This window comes from Propithecus coquereli, unplaced genomic scaffold, assembly GCF_000956105.1.
Source record: "Propithecus coquereli isolate 6110/MARCELLA unplaced genomic scaffold, Pcoq_1.0 Scaffold557, whole genome shotgun sequence".
NCBI lineage: Eukaryota > Metazoa > Chordata > Mammalia > Primates > Indriidae > Propithecus > Propithecus coquereli.
In genome coordinates this window covers 871,326-886,332 of record NW_012151474.1, presented here as the reverse complement: position 1 = coordinate 886,332, position 15,007 = coordinate 871,326, and the positions used below count along the sequence as shown (strand labels likewise).

The 15,007-nt window shown below is 61.7% G+C and overlaps 1 protein-coding gene across 1 annotated transcript in view; it reads left to right on the top strand.

Moving 5' to 3' along the window:
• The first annotated feature begins 13 nt into the window (after positions 1 to 13).
• Positions 14 to 15,007, top strand: part of SLC7A5 (solute carrier family 7 (amino acid transporter light chain, L system), member 5) — a 28,919-nt gene continuing 13,925 nt past the window's right edge. The window contains exons 1-2 of the mRNA XM_012657672.1: positions 14 to 484; positions 13,120 to 13,245. Of these exons, the coding sequence (XP_012513126.1) occupies positions 22 to 484; positions 13,120 to 13,245 (589 nt within the window). The 5' untranslated portion in view covers positions 14 to 21. The remainder of the gene's footprint in view (positions 485 to 13,119; positions 13,246 to 15,007) is intronic.

The window sequence follows — 15,007 nt, the reverse complement described above, 5'->3', positions numbered from 1 at the left end:
GAGCGGCAGGCGCGGGAGAGGATGCTGGCGGCGCGGCGCGCGGACGGCGCGGCCGCTAGCGGCGAGGGCGAGGGCGTGACCCTGCAGCGCAGCATCACGCTGCTCAACGGCGTGGCCATCATCGTGGGCACCATCATCGGCTCGGGCATCTTCGTGACGCCCACGGGCGTGCTCAAGGAGGCGGGCTCGCCGGGGCTGGCGCTGGTGGTGTGGGCCGCGTGCGGCGTGCTGTCCATCGTGGGCGCGCTGTGCTACGCCGAGCTGGGCACCACCATCTCCAAGTCGGGTGGCGACTACGCCTACATGCTGGAGGTGTACGGCTCGCTGCCCGCCTTCCTCAAGCTCTGGATCGAGCTGCTCATCATCCGGCCGTCCTCGCAGTACATCGTGGCGCTCGTCTTCGCCACCTACCTGCTCAAGCCGCTCTTCCCCACCTGCCCGGTGCCCGAGGACGCCGCCAAGCTCGTGGCCTGCCTCTGCGTGCGTGAGTATGGGGCGGGGATCGTAGTCCTCAGGTTTCCGGACTCCATGCGCCCGGGCCGTCTCTGTGGCCCTTGACCGTCCCCGGGCCATCCCTGTGTCCCCGGACCATCCCCGTGTCCTTGGGTCCCCGAATTCCGTGTCCCTGGACCATCCCTGCGTCCCTGGGCCATGCCCACCTCCTGGGGCCATCCCCCACAGTTCTAGGCTAAGGTCACTGGCCCCAGCCCACGTGCATTTCATTCATTCGTTTACACCTCTCCCAGCAGCCCTGGGAGTACTGTAGTTAGAGGACAGCGGGTCCCTGCCCTGACCCTTGCCCTCGGTGGGCAGTGCCCTTCCCTACTTAATCCATCGAGACTGGAGCAGTTCCAGGTGGTGCCAGCCTGCCTTTGGCCCTTGCTGGGCAATACTCCCTGTCTCTTGCATGGCACCCACGTGTAGACCGAGCAGCCCTTCCTGTTTGAGCTCCCACTGCTGACTGGTTGAGAAGAGGGAAATTGCAGCTAAAAAAAAAAAAAAGTCATTCATTGCTGCTCTCCAGACGGCTTGTCGTCAATCGGTGACACAGGCTGACTCATAGGAAAACAGTAGTAATAAAGTTGCCTGTGGGTGTTGAATTCTCCAAAGGTTGCCCAGTGCTAAGAGGGGAGCTTGGCTGCCGATTAAACGTGTGTGTTGGGTGCACCTGGGCGTGGGGTCCCGACTTGTGCTGAGAAATGGCCCTCGGGCATAGTCCTGACGTGGTGGGCACGGCGCAAGGATGTTTCTCACCAGGTCGGAGGGAACTGCTGCTCTGCAAAACAGTTTTCTTGTGGGATTTCAGGGGGGAAAAATAGTTTATACCAAATGCCACGTGATTTTTTTTTTTTTTGAGGGGGGGGACTTGGCAATTCTCAAGCTCATCCTGTGTCCTTGGAAGTGTCCGGATTTCAGAGCCCACGGTGGAGCCCTGGCCACCCAAGGCTTAGATTTATTTGCGTTCGGAGCGGCCAGCCCGTTTAAGGATCAGTCTGGATCTTGATAGTGCGCAGAGGTCCAGGGCTAGGAGGGCTGGATTTGTAGTTCTGGGTCAGGAGCCATGAAATCCAGGGACTGTAATCACCAGGAGTGGCTCGTGAATGGCAGGCCTGTTGGCGCTGCTGGCGTCCTGGGGCCTGTAGACTGTTTCCCGTCTGCCACTCTGTGCATTGTGGGGAAGGCGTCTCGGCACTTTGAGGCGTGCTCCAAAAATGAGAGCGTGTGGCGGGCAAAACTCAACAGGGTTCTGTTCGGCTGCCTGAGACCAGAAGTTTTCCTGAGGCTCTGAACAGAGTAGCCACACCACCGTGAAGGGGACATTATTTGCCTTTGTAGGGCGTCTCTGCGATGTGGGTTTCAGCTTTAAAAAAACTTTGTTTGGTCCAAATCTAGGAATAGCAGTAGTTGCTCTGCCTAAGGCCAGGAGTTGGGAAACCGTGGCGCTGGGCCGGGCATCAGAGATGGCAGGTTTCAGGGGGTGCCGGGCAAGGCCCTGCCACGGAAGGACAGGCCTCTGGGGGGGAGGTTACGTCGTTTGCCTGTCTTGTCACGGGAGAATTCGACCTGTCCAGTTTTCGCTGTTTCTAGGTGCTGTTCAGTGTCCTGGCCAGCACGGGACGACGTGGAGAGAGTCTTCAAAGGGCTCGTCCATAGAAACGGGTCCCTGGACGCCGTGTCCGGAGTCTTCCTGCTGGTGCTCGGAGAAAGTCATGGGACGTGCTCCTTGGCCAGCAGAGGGAGATTTAGGGTGAAGGGTTTTCTAATTTTCTCTCTCTAATGAAACAGCGAGTCATGCGTGGATACATTATCATTTACAAACTCGGACAATGTGGAGTGTATCGGGTAAAATAGGAGATCCTCGCTCTTCCTACTTCACCCCCTCCGCGGGGTCGCTGTGGCTGACAGCCTGTCCCTCCAGAGCTTTCTCTGCTGCAGACGGACGGTGGGCTTGTTCCTTTAAGATATCAACCGGATTGTAGTGTGTTTATTGTCCTTTTTGAGGCTGAAATGATACTGCCATGTTTCCACATCAGCGCGCGGAGGGGGCCTCCGGCTTTTTAGCTGCCAAGACACACTTCATGGCACCGGCTGAACAAGTGTACTTAGCCCGCCCCCCCATACCCCTAAGGAGGACATTTGGGGTTAGGGTGTACGGACTCTAATTTGGTCGCTAAAGTGCCTTCCAAAGAGGCTGTGCTAAGTCACGCATTTGTGGATTTCTTTTGTGCTAATAAGGCTTTTAGAAATATTTTAAATAGCTTTCCAGTGGTTCTTTTTGGTCAAGTAGGAGTAGCCTTGAGATAGGTTCTAGAATACATGTGCCCTTGCCAACACTCTTAGACCCTGGGTGTGGGTCCCTTTCGTGTGAATGAGGGCGACACTTCTTGTGTGTCCTTCAGCCATTTGCAGCTGTTTTTCTCTGACTCACCTGTGTGTGTACGGCGAGGGGGAGTTTATTGCCTTTTTTGTTGGAAAGAGGATTTTCAGTGGCAAAGGGGTGTGCTGTCTGCAACGGCGAGTGTAGTCTAGGGCCGTGTGTCAGACAAGGAGAAGCCGCGTTCAAAAATGCTTGGACCGGCCAGGCGCGGTGGTTCACGCCTGTAAGAGGCGGGCGGATTGTTTGAGCTCAGGAGTTCGAGACCAGCCTGAGCAAGAGCGAGACCCTGTCTCTACCAAAAATAGAAAGAAATTAATTGGACAGCTAAAAATATATAGAAAAAAAATTAGCCGGGCATGGTGGCGCATGCCTGTAGTCCCAGCTACTCGGGAGGCTGAGGCAGTAGGATTGCTTGAGCCCAGGAGTTCGATACCAGCCTGAGCAAGAGTGAGACCCCGTCTCTACTAAAAATAGAAAAATTAGCCAGGCATCATGGCACACGCCTGTAGTCCCAGCTACTCGGGAGGCTGAGGCAGGAGGATTGCTTGAGTCCAGGAGTTTGAGGTTGCTGTGAGCTAGGCTGACGCCATGGCACTCACTCTAGCCTGGGCAACAAAGTGAGACTCTGTCTCAAAAAAAAAAAAAAAAAAAAAAAAACGCTTGGACCTCGCGGAGAGAGGGCAATGGGCTTGTCTGGGGCTGGGAGAGGCTGTTGGTCATGGGGTGCTCTGCCTTGGGCCCCAGAGGCGTGATGGAGGTCCTAGAAGGGGAGACCCTCCCCCGCCAGGGGGCATCTGGGAGGTCCTGCGGCAGGTGCGTGCATCAGTGTCACAGGTGGAGGGAGACAGCTGCGTTCCACGTGCAGGGGCGGCCTGAAGCCCCACCTGGGCAGGATGGGCACTCGGGGTGTGCCTGGGACACCATCCTAAGGCTTGTGGACATTGTTCCCGATGCAGCGAAAAGCCACCGAAAGTTGTGGTGGTTTTTTATTTTTCATTTTTTTAAGACAGAGTCTCACTCTGTTGCCTGGGTAGAGCGCCGTGGTGTGATCACAGCTCACTGCAGCCTCAAACTCCTGGGCTCAAGCGATCCTCCTGTCTCGGCCTCCCGAGTAGCTGGGACTACAGGTGCCACCACCACGCCCAGCTAATTTTTCTATTTTTGTAGAGACGGGGTCTCCATCTTGCTCAGGCTGGTCTCAAACTCCTGACTACAGGGGGGAGCCACCCCACCTGGCCAATAGTTGTGTTTTTTAGTGATCCAACATAAAGCTGGGGTCCAGAATTCCTTCTTAGGAAGAGAAAGGGCACTCTGTACCCATCTGCCTTGAGCCTGGTCCTACAGAAGCTGCCACGCAGTGGCTTTCAGGTCTGTCCCCAGCACACGCTCCTCTGAGGCTGCCTGACAGTCCCCAAGGCGTGGATTTGAGAGCGAAGTCCTCGTTTGTGCTGGTGGTCTTTTCGTCCCTCTGGACACGTCCCTCAGAAGGTCCCTTTCTGCTTGTTATACGTCATGTTGTGAAACAGTTTGGCTTCAGCGCTTAGAGAGAGCCCAGGACAGGGAGAGGGGAGAAATCCCTTCCCTGGGGGCCTGGCATTGGAAGTTGGGGGGGGGGTGCCCTTTCCCTGTCACAGCGAGTCCGCGGTCTTGTTTCTCATCAGGCGTGAAGGTGAGAGGAGCTGGCTCCGGAAACCTCTTTCCCCATGGCGTGTGCAGTTTGGTACGAGAATAGGCTTATGCGGGTTACTTACTGCTTAATGAAGAGTCGGTCGTGTTTACTCGGAATGCAAGTGATGCTGGGTTTTATCTTAGCGGCAGAAGGCACAGGCTGGAGTAGAGATTCTCCCCGGGCCTGGGTTTGATTCCGGCAGTTTCTCTGGCCTCCCCGGCCGCGGCTTTCTCTGCACAGTGAGCAAGTCGCATCTGCCTGGAGTCGGGGTGGGGCTGGGGGTCCAAGGTCACGTTCAGGCCCACGGCGCGGCCGGCCTGGGGCGGGCTCTCGGGAAGCGAAGCTCTCAGGGCTCAGAACGGCAGCGGCGGGGCTCTGGAAGGCGGGTCTGCGGGGCTCCCGGCTCCCTCTGCCGCGTCCAGGACGCTCGCCCGAGCCCGTGGCGTCGGGGAAGTGGCCTGCGCCTGGCTTCTCCCGGGCTGAGAGCGGAAGCAGCGCACTCTGCTCCTGCTTTCCTAGTGGGAGCCGCCTGCCGGGACGGCCCCGCGGCCGCTGTCACTGAGGGCTCATCCGTCGGTCCTGCAGAGCCCCGGTCTGCTGGCGGCTGAGGACACGTCTTGCCTTCTCACGGGAGACGTGACGGGCTGGCGCACCCGCCCGGCCTCACTCGGGCGTCTCCTGAGCTCTCGGCGGGTGTGCATCTGGGGACCGTGGCCTGAGAAACGTCACCTAGTCGGGAGCAACCCGGGCTATGTTTCCAGGAACCCCCCTGGGTCCCTCCGGGCCTGTTTCTGATGGTAAAATGGGATCCGTCCCAGCCCTTCCCTGGTGTCTGAGGAGTGCAGGCCTCGTGTGTTCATGTGCGCGGCGCTTGCCAATCCCACCCGCTGTCACTGTGCTGTCCTGCTCACTCTGGACGGCAAGCAGCCCTCGACTGGCTTTCTCATTTAGCGTGGAGGAGCGAGAGCCAGAATGGGACGGGGGGAGAAAAGCCCCTGGGGTACGTGTTGGCGCCATGGGCACAGCGGGGGTGGCCGCGCCGGCCCCTCCGCTCCTGGAGGGAGGGTGAGAGGGGGGTTTGGGTGGGGCCGGCTGAGCCAGTCAGTGGGGTCACGGGCGAGGGGAGGGTGCGCGATTCGCCTCCAAGGTCTTCGAGCCCCCGGCCGCCTCTGTCCACCCCAGGGCGTCCACCGCCGTCGCCGCTCCTCGCCCCAGGCCTGTGGAACGCCCAGGCCAGGGTCTGGGTGTTTGAGAGGCTGGGCGGACCCCAGCCTCTGGGCTGTGAGCTCCGTGCAGATGGCAGCCGGCCGATTAGCGCTGAAATCTGACTTTCCCAGCCAGACATGAAAGTGCCGCCGCCGCCTGAGCAGGTCACGCCGAGTCACGGGATTTGGGGCTGAGGCCCATGGGGGAGTGCGCAGAAGCACATGACCCCAAGGCAGACGGAGATACCAGCGGGCATTTCTAACCCTTTTTTCCTGGGTCACAGACCCCTTTGATAATCCGGCGCAGTGTGCAGAATCTGTCTGGAAATGCGTGCTAGGCGCCTTCCTGCCAGCTGCAGCCGCGCAGGGGGGCCTCAGTCCCCCGGCAGAGTGGTGCCACCAGGCACACCTTTGGGCCCACATCTCTCATCACATACTCTGCACCCCAGCCTTTGAAATTCCGTATTTCACAGCCGGGGAAACTGAGGCAGGGGTGGGCCAAGAGCCCACACGTCCATGCTGACCACCGTTTGTCATCAGGAGTGTGGAGCTGCATCTTTGGGGAGGGTGGCGGATGCCAGGGGTCTGGGGTGGTGTCTGTCATCACGTCCAGGCGGCCCCGTTGGCCAGGGCAGGGACACAGAGGTTCGTCTGTTCCGGACCCTTAGGGAGCTCCTCTCCCCGACCGTGGAGCTCTGGGCTTTTTGGAGCGAACCCCAGGGAAACCTTCCGTCTTTCTGTCGAAGTGGAAGTCTTCACTTTGCAAGTGAGCTTCTGGGGCGGGTTTGGCTGACCCCTCTCCAGCCGCCCTCGCGTGCCCACCTCCCTCCTCTGTCCTCTGGGGACTCCAGCAGGTACCGCAGGACTCTGCACCCAGCAGGCCCGGGCTTCCCCAGCCTCCCTGTGGGGCCTCCCAGAGCCCACCCCCGACCCAGGCGTCGTCTGCAGGACGCCCGGCAGCCCCTCCCTGCATCCCAGCAGCGTCCTGAACCCCTGCTCGGGAAGCTGGGCTCCCCCAGTGGCCCCAGCTCCTGTGTGCCCTGAGTTGCTGGCAGGGGCCGGGCCGCTAGGAGTCCGACACCCCTTCCGTCAGACCTGCCCCAGCAGAGCCTGGGACAGTCCTGGTGCACTGCCCACCTTTCCCTGCCCTGGGAATTGCCCACTATGTGAGGAATTAGCACCGACTTCCATCTGGGCTCTTGGAGTGTGATGCATGCAGCCTGATCCGTGCTGAGTCACCCTGTCCTTGGGGTGGGCCAGCAGCTGTCACTGCTCAGACCGTATTGGGTGTAAGCTGCTCACTCTGGAGCTGGGACAGAACCGAGGCCACAAAGACCCCGAGGCCAGCCCAGCCCGTTGTCCCCGTCTTGCCAGCGTGGGATTCTGCCCTGGACTCCCAGGGGCTCCCTGGACATGCGCAGGTCAGCTGCAGGGCTGGAGGTGTCCCCTTCACGGACCCATCAGCCTGAGTGGCTGGAAGGGCCCAGGGCCACTGCAGAAGGCCCTGGCTCTGTCCCTTAGAGACCTGTGCGTCCCTTGAGCTGTGTGACCCCGGACAGGGTGCTTGGCCTCTCTGGGCCTGTATTTCAGAGCTGGGAGCCCGGGGGGTGGCGGGTCGTGTCTGTAGAGGTCGTGGCAGTGGCCATCAGTCATGACAGGGGAGGGGCCACCAGGAATCCGACACCCCTGACAGGGCAGCAAGCCTGGCGTGGGCGCAGTTGGCAGGAAGGTAGGCCGGAGCCACCTGGAGTGCCGGCTGCTACGTCCAGGCCTTTGCAGCCCAGCCACAGGGCCTGGGGCTCTTCCTGAGCTGGCTTCAGACCTGCGCGGAGCCGAGGGCAACCAGCGGGCCAGGGTTCCGTCTGCACCGGCAGAGCCTGATCCGGGTGGGGAGCTGTGCCCCTTCCCGTGCGGGCTGAGTCTGAGTGCGCCCCGTTCAGCGAGCTCCTGTTTGCTTCTCCCTGCTCTTCGCTTGGGCGGACCTGGAAACTGAGCACCCTGGACACGGCTGGGCCATGAGCAGTCGAGTCCCACGCAGCTCAGGGACAGCTGGGGTTGGAAACCCCAGTCAAGTGGCCAGAGCATGAGCAGATTTAGGAGACCTGGGTGTCCTCACTCCACTCCAAGGAACTGCTGTGTGACTTTCAGCAAGCCGGACAACCTCTCTGATCTCCATTTACCCCAACTATCAAATGAGGGTGTTGGGGTGGATGCTGTAAGTGTCCTCCTACTCCTAAGATAGTGTGAGTGAGGCAGGTTCCCTAACCTTTTTCTTCTTGTCACCATAGCTGTTGGAGGCACAGGGGGTTTGGAGTGTGGTGGGGGTTTCCAGGCACAGTTGTGCCAGGCTCTGCGTTGAGCCCACGAGGGAGCCTCCTTATCACAGCGCACACAGCTCCACGTGTCCTCCGAAGATAGGCCCCCGGCAGTGGCCTGTCAGATCAGTGATACTTTTGTAGGGAGCATAGAACATGTTTGCATGTCATTTTGCCCCTAAAGCAGGCAGCAGTGTTTCTGGAGGGAAAGGGAAGCCCAGTCCTGTTGTGTAACTTGCCCAGGGTCACACAGCATTTCGGAACCAGGTGGCCCGATCTCAGAGCATGGAGGGGGCTCCCTTCCCATCTGTCCAGGCTGTTGCTTGGAATTAGGACCCTTAGGCAACCTCTGTCCCCCAGGACACTTGCGTCAGAAGAACCCCACAAAATGAGAAGTTGCGCTGTGCGGGTTTTCCTGCTCACCCCAGGACTTGGAGTGTCGGCAGATTTCAGAGTGACTAAATCTGCCTTTTTCTGGCCTGTTTTGAAATGAACGTGACAACGCCATCCTGGGTAGCTGCTGACACCTCCACCCCCGCCAGCCAGAGCTACGCGTGGTCGGGCATCGCTCAGCCTTGGCTAAAAATGGAAAGAAACGGAAGCAAGTATTCGAGGGCCGATCACAGGGAATCTGAACGGGTGGCTTCAGGCTGTTAGTAATTTCTTTCCACGGAAGCTCAGCGCATCCACGGAAGTTTGGAGGTGGGTGGGGCCGGGCCTTGGGCGCCTCTGCACAGAGCGTCGTCTGGCCCGGTGGGCCGCGGTCTCCGCAGAGACTGGGCGTCGGAATCGGAGACGGGTCCTTCGCTTCCAGGGAGCCCTGGGGCCCCTCTGAACGACGTCCTCCCGGGAATTGCTTCCTTTCCCTCTGGTTTCCCAGACCTTCGAGGTTCTGAACTCCCGGTGGGGAGCGGGTAGGCCTGAGCCCGGCCGGCAGCGTGGGCTGGTGCTGTGTTCCTGCCGGTCCTGGAGGTGAGGTCGGCCTTGTGGGGTGGGGACAGGAGTCCTCGGTCACACGCATTCGTTTTCTGGAGCCCAGTAAAGGTGAACTCTTGTCAGGAGGTCATCCCTGGTTCTCCAGGTGGGATCCAGGGGCCACCAGCTTCAGCACCCCTGGGAACTTGTGAGCAATGTACCTCGTGACTGCCTGATCAGAAGCTCTGGGGTGTCTGATTCTACGTCCCCCTGGGGATTCTGACTCACTCAGCAACAGGGTCGACTGAGTGAGGTCACTGGGGTCTCTCGGAGGAAGTGTGGAACCCCCTCCGTGGCTAGCAGCGTAAGAGAGTTGAAGACAGGAAATGAACCAGTGCTGGGGGGCGGGGGCTCGCTCCCAGCCCAGACCTCAAGGGGCCAGGGAGGAAGGCGCGGATTTTGATAAGACCGCCGTGCGTGGGCGCCCACTGGGTTCCGGGTCCCGTGTGTGCTGGGTGGGTTTGGACAAAGGCGTCCTCGGGGGCCCGGGTCAGCTGCAGACGGGGCCCCCGGGTGCAACGCCGAGCGTCGTGTTGGGCGAGTGCCGGGCTGGGCCGGCCGCCGGGGCTGGATCTGGGGCCAGCTGTGGTCGCGGTGGTCAGCTGGTGCTGCTCCCTGGCGCGGTGCCAGCTGCTGTGCCGGGTGTACCCTGCGGGACCAGCCCGCCGGATTCCTAGAATCAGGGAAGCCCGCCAGCCACTTCCCCTGTCCTGTCTCCAGGCCTGCCGGGGAGCAGTCGCGCTGCTGGCGGTTCTGGGGAAACCGATCTCATTTGCCTGGCGAGTTTCCGACAGCCGAGCCCCACCCGCACGAGGCAGCCTCAGAGAGGCTCCGCCCAAGCATTGGCTCTGAAACCACGCACAGAAAGCACCTTCGTTTTGCAGAGGACTGCTTTGAGGAAGTCCCTGGTGGCCTGTCAGCCCCTCAGCCCATGCTGCATCTGAAGGGGACAGAAGCTGCACCTGTGGCTGGCGCCCGCAAGGGCACCTGCTGTGGCAACAACCCTCCCTGCACGCAGCACCCCCACCCCACTTAGAAGCCCCAGGCACCGAGCGCTGAGGTAGGGTGCGCAGAGCCGGGGCCACGGTTCTGTCCAGTCAGGGGCTGGGGCTGGCGGGGGCTTTCCTGCCTTCCTAGGGCAGCGGGACCCCCGTCAGGGCGCCCCTGGGAAGTGAAGATGTTTCTGTGGCTCAGATGCCCGACCCGGGTGGGGCTGGGAGTGGGAGCTGCAGGGGGTCCCCCGGGGGAGGAGGATGAGGACGAGAGCCCCTCGAGCCCCTTGGCAGGGTCTTGGCCAGGCAGGGCCCCTGCAGCACGCACCTCCCTACCCCTAAGAGGCCCCCGTGTGGCGAGGCCGGCCTTCCCCGGCTGTCTGCGCACAGCAAGGGAGCTGGGCTTTATCTCCCAGCCCAGCTGTCGCCGTGGCCAGCACAGCCGCGCTTACCAGGGGTGCAGGCTCGGGGACCCGGGAGGGGCGGCTTCCTGCCATCACGTCGGCTGCCGACCTGGCAGTGCCCCGTCCCCTTCCGCCCGCTCTGGCGGGTTAACAGCCACGGCCAGCGCAGGTGACCTGTGCTTCCGGCACACTGCCCCCCCTGCACTAGCAAGAGCACGGCAGGAAGCCGGGCCACGTCCCAGGCCGCCTCCCGTCACAACCAGCCTTGCTCGGGCTGAAGGCACTGGATCCGGATGAATCCATGCGTTTGTCTAAGGCTGTGTTTCATCTCGACATTTAAAAAAGGAACACGGGATAATGAAGCCCTTGTTCACTCGTCATCCAAAGGCAACGAACGCTAACATCCAACTGTAAATGTTTTTTAATGAAGGAAACGAGTATTATGAAGACCCCTTTGTTCTGCGGTCCGTTCCGTCCCCTCCTGGCTGCTGAGACTGGGCCGCGCCCGCCGGCCCACGATCTGTGGTTATTTTTAACGTCATGACCCAGATCGTATTAACCTAAGAGGGGCTCAGTCCAGAGTGGCGTGGCTCTGGCACCTGCTGGCCGTCTTCCGTCCGCCTGGCCTGTGGCCAGGGCTGCTTCCCGCGGGGAGCAGCTGGGCTGGATGTGGGCGGGGGCAGGGCGTTGAGGTGGGGCCTGGCCTGTGTCCTGCCCACGGTGACAACTGTGGTGGTGTCATTGCCCCGCGCAGCACGTCAGCACCGTGAGACAGCCCGTGGCGAGGGGCGTCTGGGCGAGTCCCCGTGGCTTCCTCTGAAATGCAGAGACTGGCGCAGAGGCGACAGCCGCGGGGGCCGTGCCCAGCGCTGCCTGCTCTCTGGGTGCCGGAGCCCCGTGGCAGCAGTGTGCCCGTCTGCCCTCAGGGGAACTGGAGATGCCAAGCCTGCGAGGCGGGAGGGCCTGGCGGGAAATGCTGGGCCACGCCTCCCCTGCCGCCGGCCTGCGGCATGAATGAATGGGCAGTGACGCAGTCTCTGGCCCTGCCCGTAAGAGGGAGGCGGGAGGCCTGGGGAGGGCCCCGGGGCACGTGAGTCGTCGTGGCCACACTCGCCTGTGAGGAAGCCCAGGCTGTCCACCCGGCAGCAGCGAGGGGATGGCAGGGGGACTTCAAGTATTTCATTTTAGGAGTATCTGCTAAAGTAACAACGTTCAGACATTTTCAGCCAAACTTTGTCAGTGCGTAGTAGACGGCCAGGCATGGCAAGGCAGGCGTGGGTGCCTGGGGACACCCGGCTGTGTCCCACCCGAGTACAGCAGGGACAGTTCCTGGTTTTCTTCCCAGGGTGTCAGGTCTCATCAGTTGGTTATCATGGATTTATTTCTTCGGGGCTTATTCCTCAGATTGAGGAGTTACATATAATTATTTCAGCTGGGGAAAAAGCCGCTGGGGTTGACCAGGCCTGAGTGTAATTTCTGTCTGGAAAAGAGGAGCCGGAGACCTTTCCAGATGCTCACACCCTCCCGCAGCCCCCGGGGAGCTCCGGGTGTGTCTCCGAGGACCGTGAGGGCTGCGCCGGCGCTTCCAGGTGTAAACGCTGCCTCCGCGGTCGCCAGCGGGAGCTGGGAAGAGACGCAGCCACTCACCTCACCCCTGGAGAGTGTCCTCGCCGCGCGATCCCCGAGCCCTCACCACCCTGGGCGGCACAGAGGAGCTGCGCGTAGCGAAACAGGAAGCGAGGGGTGTGCGGTTCGCTGCTCCTGCGTGATGCGGCTCACGCGTGCTCAGTTGTGCGACAGCTGCGTGCACCGGCTCCGCCCGCCCGAGCCCCTCCACGGTCCCCGCACGCGCACGCACTGGCTCCGGGCTGGGCCTGGCAGGGCCGGGGGACTTGCCGGTGTCTGGGCCCGTCGCAGCTGCCTGGCCCCCCAACACCTTCCAGGGCGGGGTCTCAGCCCATCTGTGCGGAGTCGCTCGGGCCGCTGTGAAATATTTGGCGCCATTTTCAGTTTCAACGTACGCCCTTCAGGCAGCCGCTGGCTTGGAGCTTGCCGGCTGCTTCTGCGCGGCCGAGGCAGCTCGGCCACCGTCCCCCTGCTGGGCTCCTGAGTGGGGTCCTGCCAGTGGGACACCCCATTCACCTGTTCCATCTGTTGGGCTCCACGGAAGGTTCTGCTGGAAGACAGGGTCCCAGGGGTCTGATACGTCAGGCTGTGGTGTGGAGCAGGTGGACAGCCGTCCCCCTGGACGGGCTGGCCTCTGTCACCTGAGTCTCGGAGACTGCGCTCCGCCCAGCCCCGACTTTATGGGCGGGACCTCAGGTGTGTGACAGGTCGGTGGGGAGGGAGGGAAGGTGGTTCCCATAGAGTCTCTGAGGAGAGCGTTCTCTGCGGCGGCCTGGGGCCCTGCGGTCTCACTCTTTTGTGACTTTGACGGTTCCAACCTGGGACCTTGGACCTAGGGAACTGTCAAGTTCATTAAAACAGGCCCCAGAAAATCAGAAACCACCTCGGGGACTGGTGTGGACGGGAGCTCGGTTCCGTTTCTGTTGGACCCAGGCCCTGGCCCCTGCCAAGCGTCCCCACAGGGGTTCGTTTTACCTCTTGGCCGCCCCTGGGGCTAATGACTGTCCCACCGTGACCACCGCCCGCGAGACTCACGCCAGCCTCTGTCCCCACAGTGCTGCTCACGGCCGTGAACTGCTACAGCGTGAAGGCCGCCACCCGGGTCCAGGACGCCTTCGCCGCCGCCAAGCTCCTGGCGCTGGCCTTGATCATCCTGCTGGGCTTCGTGCAGATCGGGAAGGGTGAGTGCGGGGCCCGCGGCGCAGCGTCAGCCGCCAGCACGCTGCGTCGGCCGGGAGGGACCAGAGGGACGGGGACCCAGCCGGGAGCCGCTCTTGCCGTGTTCTGGTTTTACGCCCGAGTGAAGTTCGTGAGCCCCAGTGCCCGCTCAGTGGTGGTGGCCACACCTGGGGGGACGTGGAACATTCCAGCCCCACAGGGGCCTCCGCGGCCAGGCTGACCTCTCCCGTGCCATCTCGTGCCGGGGTCTGCCTCGTGTCGGCGCCGCGTGACCTCACCACGACCTCACCCGTGGGGCGCGCTGTCCTGTGGCTGGGCCGTGCTCCCTGTCGTGCGACGCCTTATCCGTGGGTCTGTGGGGGGCGTGTGGTTGTCAGTGTTTCTAGCTATTGTGGAAAATCCCATCAGGAACGCTCGCCTTCCGTTTCCTGACCGTGTTTCCCGGAGGGGTCAGTGTGTTCCGGGGCTCTGCCGGTGATACAGGCCAGGCCTCCGCCTGCTCCCAGCTCCCTGCTGGCCACACAGGGCCCCTGACGGACAGTGCGCAGCCCTCCTGGAGCTTGGGAGGGGCCCGCTAGGCAAGTACTTGGGGCCTGCGCCCGGCCCTCCCTCCGGGTGGAGAGAGCCGCAGGGCTGCTCCGCGCCGACCTCGTAAGCAGGGGCATGAGCAGGGGGCTTTGGGCCAGCCCGTGCTTGTCAAGTGCTTTATCCTGGGCAAAGCCCAGAGCACGGCGCCTGGCGCCTGGGTAAGTGTCCAGTAGGCGTTAGCTACTATCAAGGTCAGCGTCGTTGAAGGAAAAGAATCCCTCCTCATCCCCAGCAACTCAGGAGTCGTGACCACCTGTTCAGGGAGGAGGTCGGGGCCAAGCTCGTGTTACGGGCAGAAGAGAAGGAATCCACCGTGTGCCTGGCAGACCTTGTCCAGCCAGGAGACACGCTGCTGCGGGGACAGGTTGCTGGCGGAGGCCGTCGTGCACTGCTCTGATTAGACAAAGACAGGGCTGTAGGAGAGGAACCTGAGTTTTATAAAAGCAAACTCGAGTAGAGACAGCAGAGAGCTTTGTCCGACGTGCATGCATAATGTGTTTGTCGTTGGTTTGCTGTCGAAAACATCCTGCCCCCGGCAGTCCCTTCCGAGCTCTGGGACACAGTGCAGCGTCGGCAACATTCCTGTCTCCTGTTTTTCTTCGAGAGGTTTATTTTGTTCCCAGATGAATGTCCTTTCTTCTAAAGGACACATTGTTGAAATGTTGACCCCTTTCTCCCAAACGGTTGTGCAGTTTTATTTCTCCAGTGGGCACAGAGCCTTGGGCAGCCCGCCCCGGCCCCACTGAGAGCTGGTGCGGGGCCGGGTCCTTCGAGGCAGAGGCCTGGCTCTGACTGCGCGCACGCTGGCCACCGGCCTGCCCTGCGTCTGGGGACCGTGTCCACAGCCTGGCAGAGCAGGCCGGGCCCACGCACCTGTGTGTGTCCTTCACCCTGGTCCCGCCCCACTGGCCTTGAGCCAGGCTCCTCTTCACCTGCCCTGGGCACTCAGGTGCAGCAGAAAGGGTGCTGGCCGTGGGGTCTGGCAGGCGGGGGGAGGTTGTGAGTCCTGTGAGCTGCCCTCGCCCTCCCCACTGGGCCCTGCACGGCCCCCGTGTGCCAGCTCTGCCGAGTTCCAGCAGGGACACGGCCCTACTGTCTGTGTGGGACTCAGACAGCCCCCCGGCAGGTGAACAGGAGAGTCTTCTTGGGTGAGGGACAGGAGGCGGCGGCCGGGTG